At 37.7% G+C, this 14342-nt stretch overlaps 1 protein-coding gene across 1 annotated transcript in view; it reads left to right on the top strand.

The window, feature by feature from the left end:
* The first annotated feature begins 327 nt into the window (after window positions 1-327).
* Window positions 328-14342, top strand: part of CCDC67 (coiled-coil domain containing 67) — a 144461-nt gene continuing 130446 nt past the window's right edge. Inside the window, exon 1 of the mRNA XM_006871204.1 lies at window positions 328-403. Coding sequence (XP_006871266.1) covers window positions 375-403 — 29 coding nt within the window. The 5' untranslated portion in view covers window positions 328-374. The remainder of the gene's footprint in view (window positions 404-14342) is intronic.

The following is a 14342-nucleotide window of genomic DNA, read 5'->3' as shown; positions in this document are numbered from 1 at the left end:
ATGTGAAAATATCTAACTGGAACGCCTCTTGATTAAGAATTCTGTTTTACTCCTTCTCATGTACTGAACATAGTACCTGGTGCCCAGTTTTGCTCAATAAATAGTAAAAGAGCGCTCAGTTTAGTCAGTAACACACATTTTAACTCATCACTAGACTAATGCCATCATGTCCCCCCAAAAAGTTTACCTTTCAACATTTTGTGGAATAAAGAGCTACTTCATTCAGAAAAAAACTGCTACTGAATGGTTTGCCAATGTCAGAGCTTTCATATTTTACAGGTTAATAAATGTAAACATTTTAATTTCTAGATTTTGTTTTTCTCCTAACAGATTAAAAATAAAGAGCCATAAACCAGATTCAACAGTTTCTCAACATGGAGAACCAGGCCCAAAATACAATGGGGTAAGTGCTGAGAACTTTATGTTTAGTAAATAATGCTTAACTATGCCAAAAACCTTCCTGATGATAAATGGGTTTTGAAAATTTTTGTTAATAGAAAGATGTACCAGTTATTTTTGGTAAAGGTAGGGAGAAATTTCCGTTGGTTATAAATCAAGAGTCTATACTTTGAGTCCAGTTTTGACTCTGTGCATCAGCATTTCAAAGCCACCATTTTCTAACATTTAGTGACTTGGTTCAGTGTCTTTGGGTGATGGATACCTGTGATGCCCAGAGGACTGACACTTTGGATCTCACAGTAGAGCCCCTCCTGGCCAGTTTGCTCCTTTTTTTTTTCCGCACCAAGTATCCCAAACTTAGCTCTACTCTTGCCCTTTAAGTCCCTAAATAGATCCAACTCCACAAAACATAAACAAGGATGGATATTAAACCAGAAATTTCATGGAGAGTTTAGGAATAGAATTTGTGTAGTAATTGCCATCATAGAAATGGAATCTAATCCGTTTCTATAAATATTTGTCCCTCCTTATTCCTCGCCACCAGCACCATGAAGTTTTGTCTTCCTAGTGTTTCATTAGGTTGACATTGGCACAGTGGTTGACATCTGAGCCAGGGATGGAGGTAGTGAGGACGTTTCTGCAGGGCCTAGTCTTGATTTTGATTACCTTGGCACTTATCAACCACTTTCAGTGATTCGGCTCAGACTTACTTTTACATCATGCATGAGGAAAGCTGCACATGTCCACATAATAATAGCATCACTTTTAGCTCCTACTGCATACACCAGGGACCTCTGATGTGGCACTGTGGATAAATGCACTGGTCTGCAAAGTCGATTTGAATTACAATATGTGCAGTTCAAACTCACCAGCTACTCCCCAGAAACCCTATATAGGGTCTCTACAGTTGGAACTGACTCGATGGCATTTAACAACAACAATTGCATAACCTTCTTCACAATAGCCCTAATCTAATCACTGCCATCAAGTTAATTTCAACCCATAGTGACCCTATAGGACAAAGTAGAACTGCTTCCTAGAGTTTCCATAAATACTTACAGAAACAAACGGCTTCATTTTTCTCCCATGGATTAGCTGGTGGGTTTGACCACTGTCCTTCTGGTTAATACCTCAATGCTTAACCCACAGCACCCTCATGGCTCCTTATAACATCCCTACTAGGTATTTTCATTTCATAACTAAAAAACTAAGTATATTATTTGTGTTGTTATTGTGTGCTGTGTAGTCAGTTCTGACTCATAATGACCTTGTACAGGGTTTCCAAGGCTGTAAATCTTTACGGGAACAGAAAGCCTCATCTTTCTCCCACGTAACAGCTGGTAGTTTCGAACTGCTGACCTTCAGGTTCACAGCCCAATTTGTAACCACTACGCTACCAGAACGTATTTGTGTTCCAATATAAATGATGCCCAGTCCTGCATCACCCTTACAATCATTGTTATGCTTGAGCCCAGTGCTGCTGCCACTGTGCCAATTCGTCTCATTGGGGGTTTTCCTCTTTTCACTGACCCTCCACTTTACCTAGCACAATGTCCTTCTCCAGGTACTGGTCCCTCCTGATAATAGTCTTGCCATACTGACTTCTAAGAAGCATTTTGACTGTACTTCTTCCAACACAGATTTGTTTGTTTTTCTAACAGTCTATGGTACTTTTAATAGTCCTTTTCAACACCATAATTCAAATGCATTAATTCTTTGTATACTGTCTTCCTTATTCATTGTACAACTTTCACATGCATATGAAGCTATTAAAAATATGGCTTAGGTGGTCAGGTGCATCTTAGTCTTCAAACTGACATCTTTGTTCTTGAACACTTGAAAGAGGTTGTATGCAACAAGACCTAATGGAGATCAAAGTCCATAGCATTCAGTATATATTGAACCTTGATGTAAAGAAAACAACAGTCCTCACTACTGAACCAATGGGACATATTTGATATACCACATGCAAGTAAAATTTTACTAACGGTAATACAGAAACGGCTGCAAGCATACATTGACAGAGAACTTCCAGAGGCTCAAGCCAAATTCAGAAGAGGCCGTGGAACGAGGGATGTAATTGCTGAAGTCCGATGGATCTTGGCTGAAAGCAGAGGATATCAGAAATATGTTTACCTGTGCTTTATTGACTACGCAAAGGCTTTTGATTGTGTGGATCGTGACAAGCTATGGATAACATTGCGAAGTATGAGTATTCCTGAACACTTAATTTTGCTCATGAGGAATCTGTATATGGACCAAGAGGCAGCTGTTCAAACAGAACATGGAAACACTGAATGTTTTAAAATTAAGAAAGGTGTGCGACAAAGTTGTATTCTTTCACCATACTTATTCAACCTGTATGCTGAGCAAATAATACAAGAAGCTGGGTTCTATGAAGACAAACGTGGCATCAGGATTGGAGGAAGACTCATTAACAACCTACGATATGCAGATGATACAACCTTGCTTGCTGAAAGTGAAGAGGACTTAAAACATTTACTGATGAAGATCAAAGAGCACAGCCTTCAGTATAGGTTACATCTCAACGTAAAGAAAACAAATATCCTCACCACTGGACCAATCAATAAACAACATTCTTTTCAATGGAGAAAAAAGATTGAAGTTGTCAAGGACTTCATTCTTCTTGGATCAACTATCAACACTTATGGAAGCAGCAGTCAAGACATTAAACAATATATTGCATTAGGCAAATCTGCTGCACAAGACCTTTTTAAAGTGTTGAAGAGCAAAGATGTCAGCTTGAGGACTAAGGTGTGCTTGACCCAACTCATGGTATTTTCAATATCCTCATATGCACGTGAAAGCTGGACAGTGAAAAAGGAAGACCATAGAAAAATTGATGCATTTGAGTTATGGTGTTGGAGGAGAATATTGAAAGTGCCATGGGCTGCCAAAAGAGCCAACAGATCTGTGTTGGAGGAAGTGCAGCCAGAGTGCTCCTTGGAGACCAGGATCTCCAAACTTCATACTTTGGACATATTGTCAGGAGGGACGAGTCACTAGAAAAGAATATGATGTTTGGTAAAGTGGAGGGTCACAGAAAAAGAGGAAGACCCCCAATGAGATGGATTGGCCAAGTAGCAGCATTGATGGACTCAAGCATGGCAACAATAGTGAGGCCCAGGATCGGGCAGTGTTTTGTTCTCCTGTGCACAGGGTCACTATAAGTCAGTGCCGACTCGATGGTACCTAACAACAACAACTGGACCAATATATCACATCATGGCATCATTTGATTTCTTGACATCAATATGTCATTTGACATCAGTACATTGTTTGATTTCTTGATTGCTGCTTCTGTGAGTACTGATAGTGGATCCAAACAAAATGAAGTCTGTAACAACTTCAATCATTTCTTGATTTATCGTGGTGTTATTTATTGGTCCAGTGGTGAGGATCTTTGTTTTCTTTACATTGAGATGAAATCCATACTGAATACTCTGGTCTTTGGTCTCCATCAGTAAGTATTTTAAGTCCTCTTTACTTTCAGCAATCAAGGCGGTATCGTCTATATATCACACAGGTTGTTAATGTGTCTTCCTCCAGTCCTGTTGCCATGTTCTTCTTCATGTAGTCCAGCTTCTCAGATTATTTGCTCAATGTACAGATTGAATAAATATGGTGAAAGAATACAACCCTGGTGCACATCTTTCCTGATTTTAAATCATTTAGTGTCCTGTTGTTTTGTTCAAATGACTGCCTCTTGGTATATGTATGTACAGGTTCACAATTAAATAGCATATAGTTCAATTGGGAAGTCTTTGCCATTAAAAAGAGGGTTTTCTGGTCTTTAATGTATTACTGTTTGACCCTTTATGCTTTCTTAACTTTTGTTAGTATGATCTAGTTTCCTTTATCCTCTTTTTCTTGTGGAAGTTCTACATATTATTTTCTAAGTTGTTAATTTACTTTATATAAACTTTATATGTATTTTCTTTTGTTGACTTGAATTAGTAAGTGTAACTTTGACCTCTGTTGACCCTAGTAAGACTTAACCTTTAATAATGCTTTGGCCACTCACCCTTTTATCCCACCTCCAATGTTCTATTCAAATATTCTGAATTTCTAGTTCATGATTGCTATTAAATTTATATTGGTGGTAGTGGTGGTTGTGTGCCATGGAGTTGATTTTGACTCATTGAGACCTTGTATAAGCTTTCCAAGGCTTTAAATTTTTATGGGAACAGAAACCCTCATCTTTCTCACGTGAAGGGACTGGCTGATTTGAACAGTTGATCTTCTAGTTACCAGCCCAATTCATAACCCACTACACTAATTTTATATTAGGGCCACTTTTATTTAAGACTCCTTTTTAAAAAAAAAAAATTAACAACTATTAAGTTTCATGGATTACATTGCTCATTATTGTTATTTTATACAAAATCCTGATTTAAAAAGTCTGATTCACTTTTTATTTGATTTAAGGTATGTTGCTGTAGGATAATGCACTGAACTACACGGTCAGTTTGAACTGCAAGGTTGGTGGTTCAAACTTACCAACCACTTCTTGGAAACCCTGTACAGGGTCAGTATGAGTTGAAACTGACTTGATGACACTTGACAACAACAAGTTCTTTCTTAAATAATCGTTTTATGAAAATAAACATGGGTGATATATTTATCTTAAGGGTCCAAAATACCTTTATTTCTGCTCTAATGCAGGAACCTCTGTAATACTACATCAAGTTTTTGAAGCATTGATTCCCACAAATGAGAAATTCTTACCTACCACAGTCTCTATTTCAGGCGCCTTTTTTTTTTCTTTAAATATTTGGAGTTCTATAAGATTGTCTTTTTTGTTGTTGTTTTTTCCTAGAATTTGTAACCTTACCAGGATAACCTTGTTAAGTATGGATCATTTTCCAATAATGCCACCTAGCACTTGCTGAGCATTTTTATGTTAACGATTCAAATCTCTAAAAAGCAGTGAAATTATCTATTTCTTTGATTAATTTTATTATTTACTGTGATGTGCTATAGAGTTGGTTCTGACTCATAGCGACCCTGTACAGGGTTTCCAAGGCTGCAAATCTTTACGGGAGCAGAAAGCCTCATCTTTCTCCTGCAGAACAGCTGGTAGTTTCGAACTGCTAAGCTTAAGGTTTGCAGCCTGATTCGTAACCACTACGCTACCAGAGCTCCTTATTGATTAATAATTATCCATTATCTTGCTTCATTCTTATCACCTAGAGTTCCTATGTCTTGATTTGTCTCATAATTTCCATCATTACCTTTTTTTTAATTTTACATTCTGAAAGAATTTCTGTAGTTTTCTCATTTTCATTTCAGCGATGGTCACATTTTGTTATTTTTCACCATTAATGAGATTTTAATTTTCAACAATCATATTCTTATGTCCAATAATTTATTTTTGTTAGGTTTATCTTATTGATATGACTTTAAATGGTAAATGACATTTTATCAATGCAATGTATGTTTGATTCTTATTTAAATATGAGTTAGAAGTCTTTGAAGTTGTATCTTGCTTTCTATATTAATGCCCTTAAAATCAGTCATTCTGTGAGTATAACTTTGATGTATTTCCCTACATCCTTCAGTCTGTGCCTCTCCTCAAACCCCAGCAACTGTTCCATAGTCCAGTCTATCTTTCCGTTTTCCAAATCTAAAAGAGAAAACTGTTAGATTTTCCAGGCACATCTATCCACCAGTCACAGTGGAAAATCACCTCCCTGAAAAGGTGCCAATGTTAATGCAGTCTAATATACTCAAGAGTTTAAAGTTCAGACTTAATAAAATTGTCTCTGAAAGTCAGTTTCAGATAAAAGTTCCACAGATGCACTGAGCAATTCTAAGGTTAATGAAAACAAATGCATAGACTTCCACACTGTATGATTTTTAAGCTTGTTGTTGCTATTAAGTGTTGTCAATTCAGTTCCAATTCATAGCAACCTTGTATAGGGTTTCTGAGGAGCTGCTGGTGAGCTTGAAACACCAACCTTGCGGTTCAAACCAACCTTGCAGTCCAGCACATTTATCCATAGTACCACACTAGGACTCCTAAGGCATTGTTTGTAAAAACGTCATTTTCCCTGCATAAATCAAGGCACATAGTGTGAATTGCTTCTTTTAAAAATGTTTCTAACTGGAAAATAATCTTTATCTAGAAAGAAAGATCTGGATCAAGGTTATTTTCCAGTTAGAAAAAAATATTTTAAGGAAGCAAATCATACATACTCTGTACCTTGTATGTTCAGTTACAGATGCACATTGTTTAAAAAGTCTTCTGGTCCTTCAATATTGTTAACATATAGCATCAGCAATTTCTTGTTTCCTCCTCAACTTTCCACTTCTCTCATAGTAACCACTTTTGTTCTAGCCAATTCTTCAGGAATTTACCTCATATCTAAATAACCTGCTTAGGTGCTACTTTGTGATAGTTCATTCTGAGGCATTATCTGTTGAGTTTCCCAATGGGAATAAGAATTTAGTACTTCTGCATTAGACACTAATGACTGAAAATAAGAAGAGTTATGGAATGACAACAAGAACATCATACAGGAAGAAAGCAAAATATCGTTAAAAAGACAGAAAAGAAAGAAAAGGCAAAAATGGTCGTCAGAAGAGACTCTGAAACTTGCTCTCCAGTATAGAGATACTAAAGTAAATAGAAGACACAAGAAGGTAAAAGGGTTGAACAGAAAATTCCAACAGGCAGCTGGAGAAGACAAAGTCAAGCATTATAATGAAATGTGCAAAGACCTGGAGTTAGAAAACCCAAAAGGGAGAAAGCTCTTAGAATTTCTCAAGATGAAAGATCAGAAGAAAAAAATTCAAGTATCGACTTGAAATATTGAAGGATTCTATGTTTACCTGTGCTTTATTGACTACATTGCAAAGTATGAGTATTCTGGGAACACTTAATTGTGCTCATGAGGAATCTGCACATGGACCAAGAGGCAGTTGTTCAAACAGAGCATGGGAAGACTGAATGGTTTAAAATTAAGAAACGTATGCGACAGAGTTGTATTCTTTCACCATACTTATATGCTGAGCAAATAATCTGAGAAACTGGGTTTTATGAAGAAAAACGTGGCATCAGGATTGGAGGAAGACTCATTAACAACCTGCGATATGCAGATGATACAACCTTGCTTGCTCTAAGTGAAAGGACTTAAAATGTTTACTGATGAAGATCAAAGAGCACAACTTTTGGTATGGATTAAATTTCAATGTAAAGAAAACAAAAATCCTCACCACTGGACCAGTAAACAACATTCTAATCAACAGAGAAAATGTTGAAGTTGTCAAGAACTTCATTCTTCTTGAATTAACTATCAACACTTATGGAAGCAGCAGTCAAGAAATCAAATGACATATTGCATTAGGCAAATCTGCTGCACAAGACCTTTTTAAAATGTTGAAGAGCAAAGATGTCCGCTTGAGGACTAAGGTGCGCCTGACCCAACCCATGGTATTTTCAATAACCTCATATGCATGGAAAGGCTGGTCAGTAAATAAGGAAGACCATAGAAGAATTGATGCTTTTGAGTTATGGTGTTGGAGGAGAATATTGAAAGTTAAAGAATCATGGGCTGCCAAAAGAACCAACAGATCTTTGTGCTCCTTGGAGGCTAGGATGGCCAAACTTGGTCTCTCACACTTCAGACATATTGTCAGGAGGGACCAGTTGCTGGAGAAGGATATCATGTTTGGTAAGGTGGAGGGTCAGAGAAAAAGAGGAAGACACCCCCGCCCCCCCAGCGAGATGGACTGGCAAAGTGGCAGCATCAATGTGCAACAATTGTGAAGTTGGCCCAGAACCAGGCAGTGTTTAGTTCTGTTGTACCTAGGGTTGTTATGAGTCGATACCGACTCGATGGCACCTGACAACAACAACAATGAGTCCTGGTGTGGTGCTGTGGCCTAATGCATCAGACTGCAAAGTCATTTGAACTGCAAGGTTGGTAGTTCAGGCTCACCAGCTGCTCCTTGGAAACCCTATACAGGGTTGCTATGGGTCAGAATCAACTTGATGGCACTTAACAACAACAATGAGTAAATTTTTGAATGATGCAGAAAGCATCAAAAAAAAAAAATTTGACGGAAAACAGAGTCAATGTACCAATAGAAATGGTCAATGTTCAACCATTTCAAGAGATAGCATATGATCAAGCCAATGGTACTAGAGGAAGAAGTACAAGGTAATGGAAAGCATTGGCAAAGAACAAGTCTCCAGGAATTGATTGCATATATATTGAAATCTTTCAACAAACATGCATCATTTGAAGCACTCACTCATGTATGTCAAGAAATTTGGTTCACAGCTACCTGGACAGCTGACTGGAAGAGATCCATATTTTTGCCGATTCCAAAGAAAGGTGACTTAACAGAATGCAGAAGTTATTGGAAAATGTCATTAATATCTCATGCAAGTGAGATTTTGCTAAAGTTAGTTAAAAAAACAGCAAGACCCTTTCCGGAAAGGCAGTGACACTAGGGATGGAGGCAAAGTTGATGACATGGACAGAAGGGGCGGCTGGGGACTCTGGGAGGGAAAGGAGTTGTGTGCTGGCGGCCGGGGTGTAGGCATGTGGGGTGTATCCTTTGGTTGTTTGATGATGCATGCAGGGGATTGTGATCTTTGCAATGAAACAAAATACAATAGGATGGATGTAAAGATAATATTCACCCATGTAAACTAACACAAAATTCACAATAAAAACTTAAAAAATCAAAATTTGCATTAGGCAAATCTGTTGCATAAGACCTCTTTCAAGTTCAAGATCAAAGATGTCAGTTTGAAAACTAAGGTGTGCCTGATCCAAATCATGGTATTTTCAATAACTCATATGCGTGTGAAAGTTGGACGGTGAATAAGCAAGACAGTAGAAGAATTGATGAATTTGCATTATGGTGTTGGAGAAGAATATTAAAGATACCATGGATGGACTGCCAGAAGAACAAACAAATCTGTGTTGGAAATGGTATAACCAGAATGCTCCTTGGAAGCCAGGATGGTGAGATTCTCATACTTCGGACATATTATCAGGAGGGACCAGTCCCTGGAGAAGAACATCATGCTTGGTAAAATGGAGGGGTCTGTGAAAATGAATGCCCCCAGTGAGATGGATTGGCACTGGGCTCAAGGGTAACAACAATCGTGAGGATGACGCAAGGTCTGGCAGTGCTTCATTCTGTTGTACATAAGGTCTCTATGAGTTGGAACAAACTCAACAGCACCTAACAATGGCAACACTGTCATCACTTTCTGATTTTTCAGTTTTAGACATTATCTATTGGGTTCCAAAATGGAAGTGAGAATTTAGTATTTTTCATGCCCCATCTTTCATCACACTGACTGTACACAATTCCCTACACAGACACAAACACAATCACACTTCCCATTCCTACATCATTCCAATATACCATAATTCTGATCGAATCAATATTCTCTTTGCCTTTTTATGACTTTCTAACACAATTAGAATACTATGATTTACTTCTCTTTTCCTGTGTAATATTGTACCTTTTCCTTAAGATAATAACTGGTATTTTTCACATGCTTATCCTTCTATGCCACCACTCATGTGTCAGTTTGTCCTACTGTGATAGCTCGTGTGTTGCTGTGATACTGGAAGCTATCTGGTATTTGAAATATGATTAGTAATTCATGGTGGACAAGTTTCTGCAGAGTTTCCAGATTTAAAACAGACTAGGAAGAAGGAGAAGTGGACCACTTCTGAATGGCTAGCCACTGACAACCTTATGAATAACCACAAAATGCTGTCAAAATACTGCCAGAAGCTGAACCCCTCAGATTGGAAGGCACTCAAAATACAACTAGGGAAGACCTGTCTCCTTAAAATAGAGTTGACCTTAATGATGTGGATGGAGCAATTCTTTCTGAGCCTTCTGACAGGGCAAAACACAAAATGAGAAGAAATAGCTGCAAACATCCTTTAATAACCAGAACCTAGAATGTACAAAATGAAATATTTCAACAAATTGTTGCAGCATGGGAAGCATTCATTTATCATTTATTCAAGAAATTTAGAAGACATCTACTGGGCCAACCAATTTGAAGAAATTCATATTTGTGCCCATTCCAAAAGAAGGTAGCCAAAGAAATGCAGAAATCTAGCAATATTGTTAATATCATATGCAAATAAAATTTTGCTGAAGATAATTCAAAACTAGATGCAACAGTACATCCAAAGGGAATTTTCAGATATTCAAGTCAGATTCCAAAGAAGACACAGAACTATGTAATCATCGCTGATGTCAGATGGAATTTGATTGAAAACAAAGAATACCAGAAAGATGTTTACTTGTGCTTTATTGACTGTGCAAAGGCATTTGACTATGTGGGTCATATCAAATTATGAGTAATATTGCAAATACTGGAAATTCCATAACACTTAATAGTGCTCATGAGGAAGCTATACATAGAACAAGTGGATAATGAATAGTTTAAATTCAGGAATGATGTGTGCCATGGATGTATCCTTTCACCATATCTATTCTATCTGTATGCTGAGCAAATTATTCCAGAAGCAGGATTATATGAATAAGAATGTGGAACCAGGATTAGGGGGAAACTCATTAATAACATTCAATATGCAGGTGACTAAAACCAAAGAGGACTTCAGGTACTTATTGGTGAAGTTCAAAGATTACAGCCTGCAGTATGGACTGCACCTCACAAAACAAAATCCTCACAACTTTACCAATAAAAACCATCATAATAAACTGAAAAAGTATTGAAATTGTCAAAGACTTTGTTTTCCTTGGATTCAGAATACTCATGGAAGCAACATTCAGAAAATCAAATGGTGTTTTACATTGGGTAAGCCTGCTGACAAAGTTCACTTTAAGGTGTTAAAGAGCAAAGATGTCAGTTTGAAGACTAAGTTACATCTGATCAAAGCTAGAGTATTTTCATTCACCTGCTATAAATGAAAAAGTTGGACAATGAATAAAGAAGACCATAGGAAAAATGATGAATTTCAACTGCAGTGTTGGAGAATATTGAAAGTATCATGGACTGCTAGAAAAACAAACAAAACTGTCTCTGAAGAAGTATGGCCAGAATGTTCCTTACAAGCAATGATGGTGATACGTCATGTCTTGTACTTTGGACATGCTACAACTTGTCTGTTTGTTGTACTGTGGTGACTTGTTTCTTGCTGTGATGGTAGAAGCTATGCCACCAGTATTTTAAATACCAGCAGAGTCACCCATGATGGACAGTTTGCAGCAGAGCTTCCAGACTGAAACAGAATAGGAAGAAGGAAAGGCAGACTACTTCTGAATAGTTAGGCCCCGAAAACATTATGAATGGCAGCAGAACCGTGTCTGATACAGTGCCAGAAGATGAGCCCCATTAGTTAGAAAGCACTCAAAATATGACTGGAGACGAGTTTCCTCCGTAAAGTAGGGTTAACCATAATGACGGCAATTGGGAAACGCATTCAGGACCGTCATTTGCTGATGGGGTACAACTCAAATGAGAAGAAACAGTTACAAACATTCATTAATAATCAGAACACGGAATGTACAAACTATAACTCTAGGGAAATTAAAAAGTTGTCGTAAATGAAATGGAATGCATGGAGATCAATCTCTTAGGCATTAATGGTTTGAAATGGACTGGTATTGGCCATTTTGAATTGAGTAATCATATATTTTACCATGCTAGGAATGACAAATTGATGAGGAATGATGTTGTATTCATTGTCAAAAAGAGCATCTCAAGATTTATCTTGAAGTTCAATGCTGTCTATGATAGGATAATATCCATACACCTATAAGGAAGAACAGTTAATGCCACTATTGTTCAAATTTATGCACCAACCACTAAAGCTGACAGTGATTAAATTGAAGAACTCTACCAACTTATTTAGTCTAAAATTGATTAAATACACAATCCAGTGCTGTTGAGTTGGTTGCAACTCATAGCAACATTGTATAGGGAGGGTTTCTGAGGCTACAAAACTTTATTGAAGCCGAAAGCCTCATCTGTCTCCTGCCATGCATTGATAGTTACTGGTGATTGGAATGTAAACGTTGGAGACAAAGATGGAAGGATCAGTAATTGTAAAATATGGTGTTGGTGATAGAAATGATACTGGAGATTACATGATAGAATTATGAAAGGACAACGACCTACTCATAGCATAAACCTTTTTTCAACAGCATAAAAGGCAACTATATACCTAGACCTTATAGCTAGACCTTAAAGAGCTCTGGTAGCGTAGTGGTTATGAATTGGGCTGCGAACCTCATGGTCAGCTGTTCCACAGGAGAAAGATGAGGCTTTCTGCTCCAGAAAAGATTTATAGCCTCAGAAACCCTGTACAGGGTTGCTATGAGTCAGAACCAACTCAACGGCACATAACAATGACAACAACATACCTAGACCTTATCAGATGAAATACACAGAAATCAAATTGACTGTATCTGTGGGAAAAGAAATGATAAAGCTCAATATTATCAATCAAAACAAGGCCAGGGACCAACTATGAAACAGACAGACCATCAACTGCTTATATGCATATTCAGGCTGAAGCTGAAGAAAATGAAAACAAGTCCACAAGAATCAAAATATGACATCAAACACACCCCACCTGAATTCCAAAATAACTCAAAGAACAGATTTGCTGCATTAGACACCAATGACCAAACACCAGAGGGTTTGTGGGATGACATCAAGAGCATCATCCATGAAGAAAGCAGAAGTTCATTAAAAACACAAGATAGAAAAGATTAAACGGATGTCAGAAGAGACTCTGAAACTTGCTTTTGAGCACAGAGAAGGTAAAGTGACTGGGAGAAATGAGGAAGTAAAAAAGCTGAACAGAAAATTTCAAAGCAAAGTAGAAGACAGCTCGGAGAAGACAAAGTAAAGTATTATAATGAAATGTGCAAAGGCCTGGAGTTAAAGAACCAAAAGGGAAGGGAAGAACATGCTCATCATGTCTCAAACTGAAACAACTGAAGAATACTCACTTTTGGGGTCGCAATACTGAAGGATTCTATAGGCAAAATATTGAATGATAAAGAAAGCTTCAAAAGAAGATACAAGGAGGAATACACAGAGTCATTGTATAAAAAAGAAATGGTTGATGTTCAACCATTTCAAGAGGTAGTATATGATCAAGGACCTGAAGGAAAAAGTCCAAACAGCACTAAAGGCATTGGCAAAAAAACAAGGCTCCAGGAACGGACAGAATACAAATTGAAATGCATTTTAAAAATGATACAGCACTGGAAGCACTCACTCATCTATGCCAAGAAATTTGAAAGACAGTACCTGGCCAACTGATTGGAAAAGTCCATTCCAAAGAAAGGTGACCCAGCAAAATATGGAAATCATTTAACAATATCACATGCAAGTAAAACTTTGCTAAAGATAATTCAAAAAATGTTGCAGCAGTGCATCCGCATTATGTGTGGATAATCAAGAGAAAAGAGGGGCATCAACCTCTCAGGTCTGCCTCTAGAGGAAAGGGAGCAGTGAGGATTTATAGGGATCTTGAGCATGGAATAGGAGACCAGATGGAGGAATTTCAGCAACTCCTTTGTTGCTCTATCTTCTGAAGTCATATTGACCTCTCCACACATGTCTCCAACAGGAACTATTAACTTTCTTTGCGTTGGTGGTTTTCATAAGAGATGAATGGCTGTTTTTATTCATGACTTTAATAATCCTTGGAGTAGGGGTTAGCTACCAATTAGTCTGTGTTCTGAAATGCTTCTGTTTTACTTTGTTGTTGTTGTTGTCAGGTGCCATCGAGTCAGAATCGACTCATAACAAACCCATGCACAGCAGAACAAAACAATGTCCGATCCTGGGCCAGTCTCACTACCGCTGCCACACTTGAGTCCATCAATGATGCCACCTGGCCAATCCATCTCATTAGGGGTCTTCCGCTTTTTTGCTAACCCTCCACCTTACC

This window comes from Chrysochloris asiatica, unplaced genomic scaffold, assembly GCF_000296735.1.
Source record: "Chrysochloris asiatica unplaced genomic scaffold, ChrAsi1.0 scaffold00163, whole genome shotgun sequence".
NCBI lineage: Eukaryota > Metazoa > Chordata > Mammalia > Afrosoricida > Chrysochloridae > Chrysochloris > Chrysochloris asiatica.
This window is presented reverse-complemented; position numbering and strand designations above follow the sequence as displayed.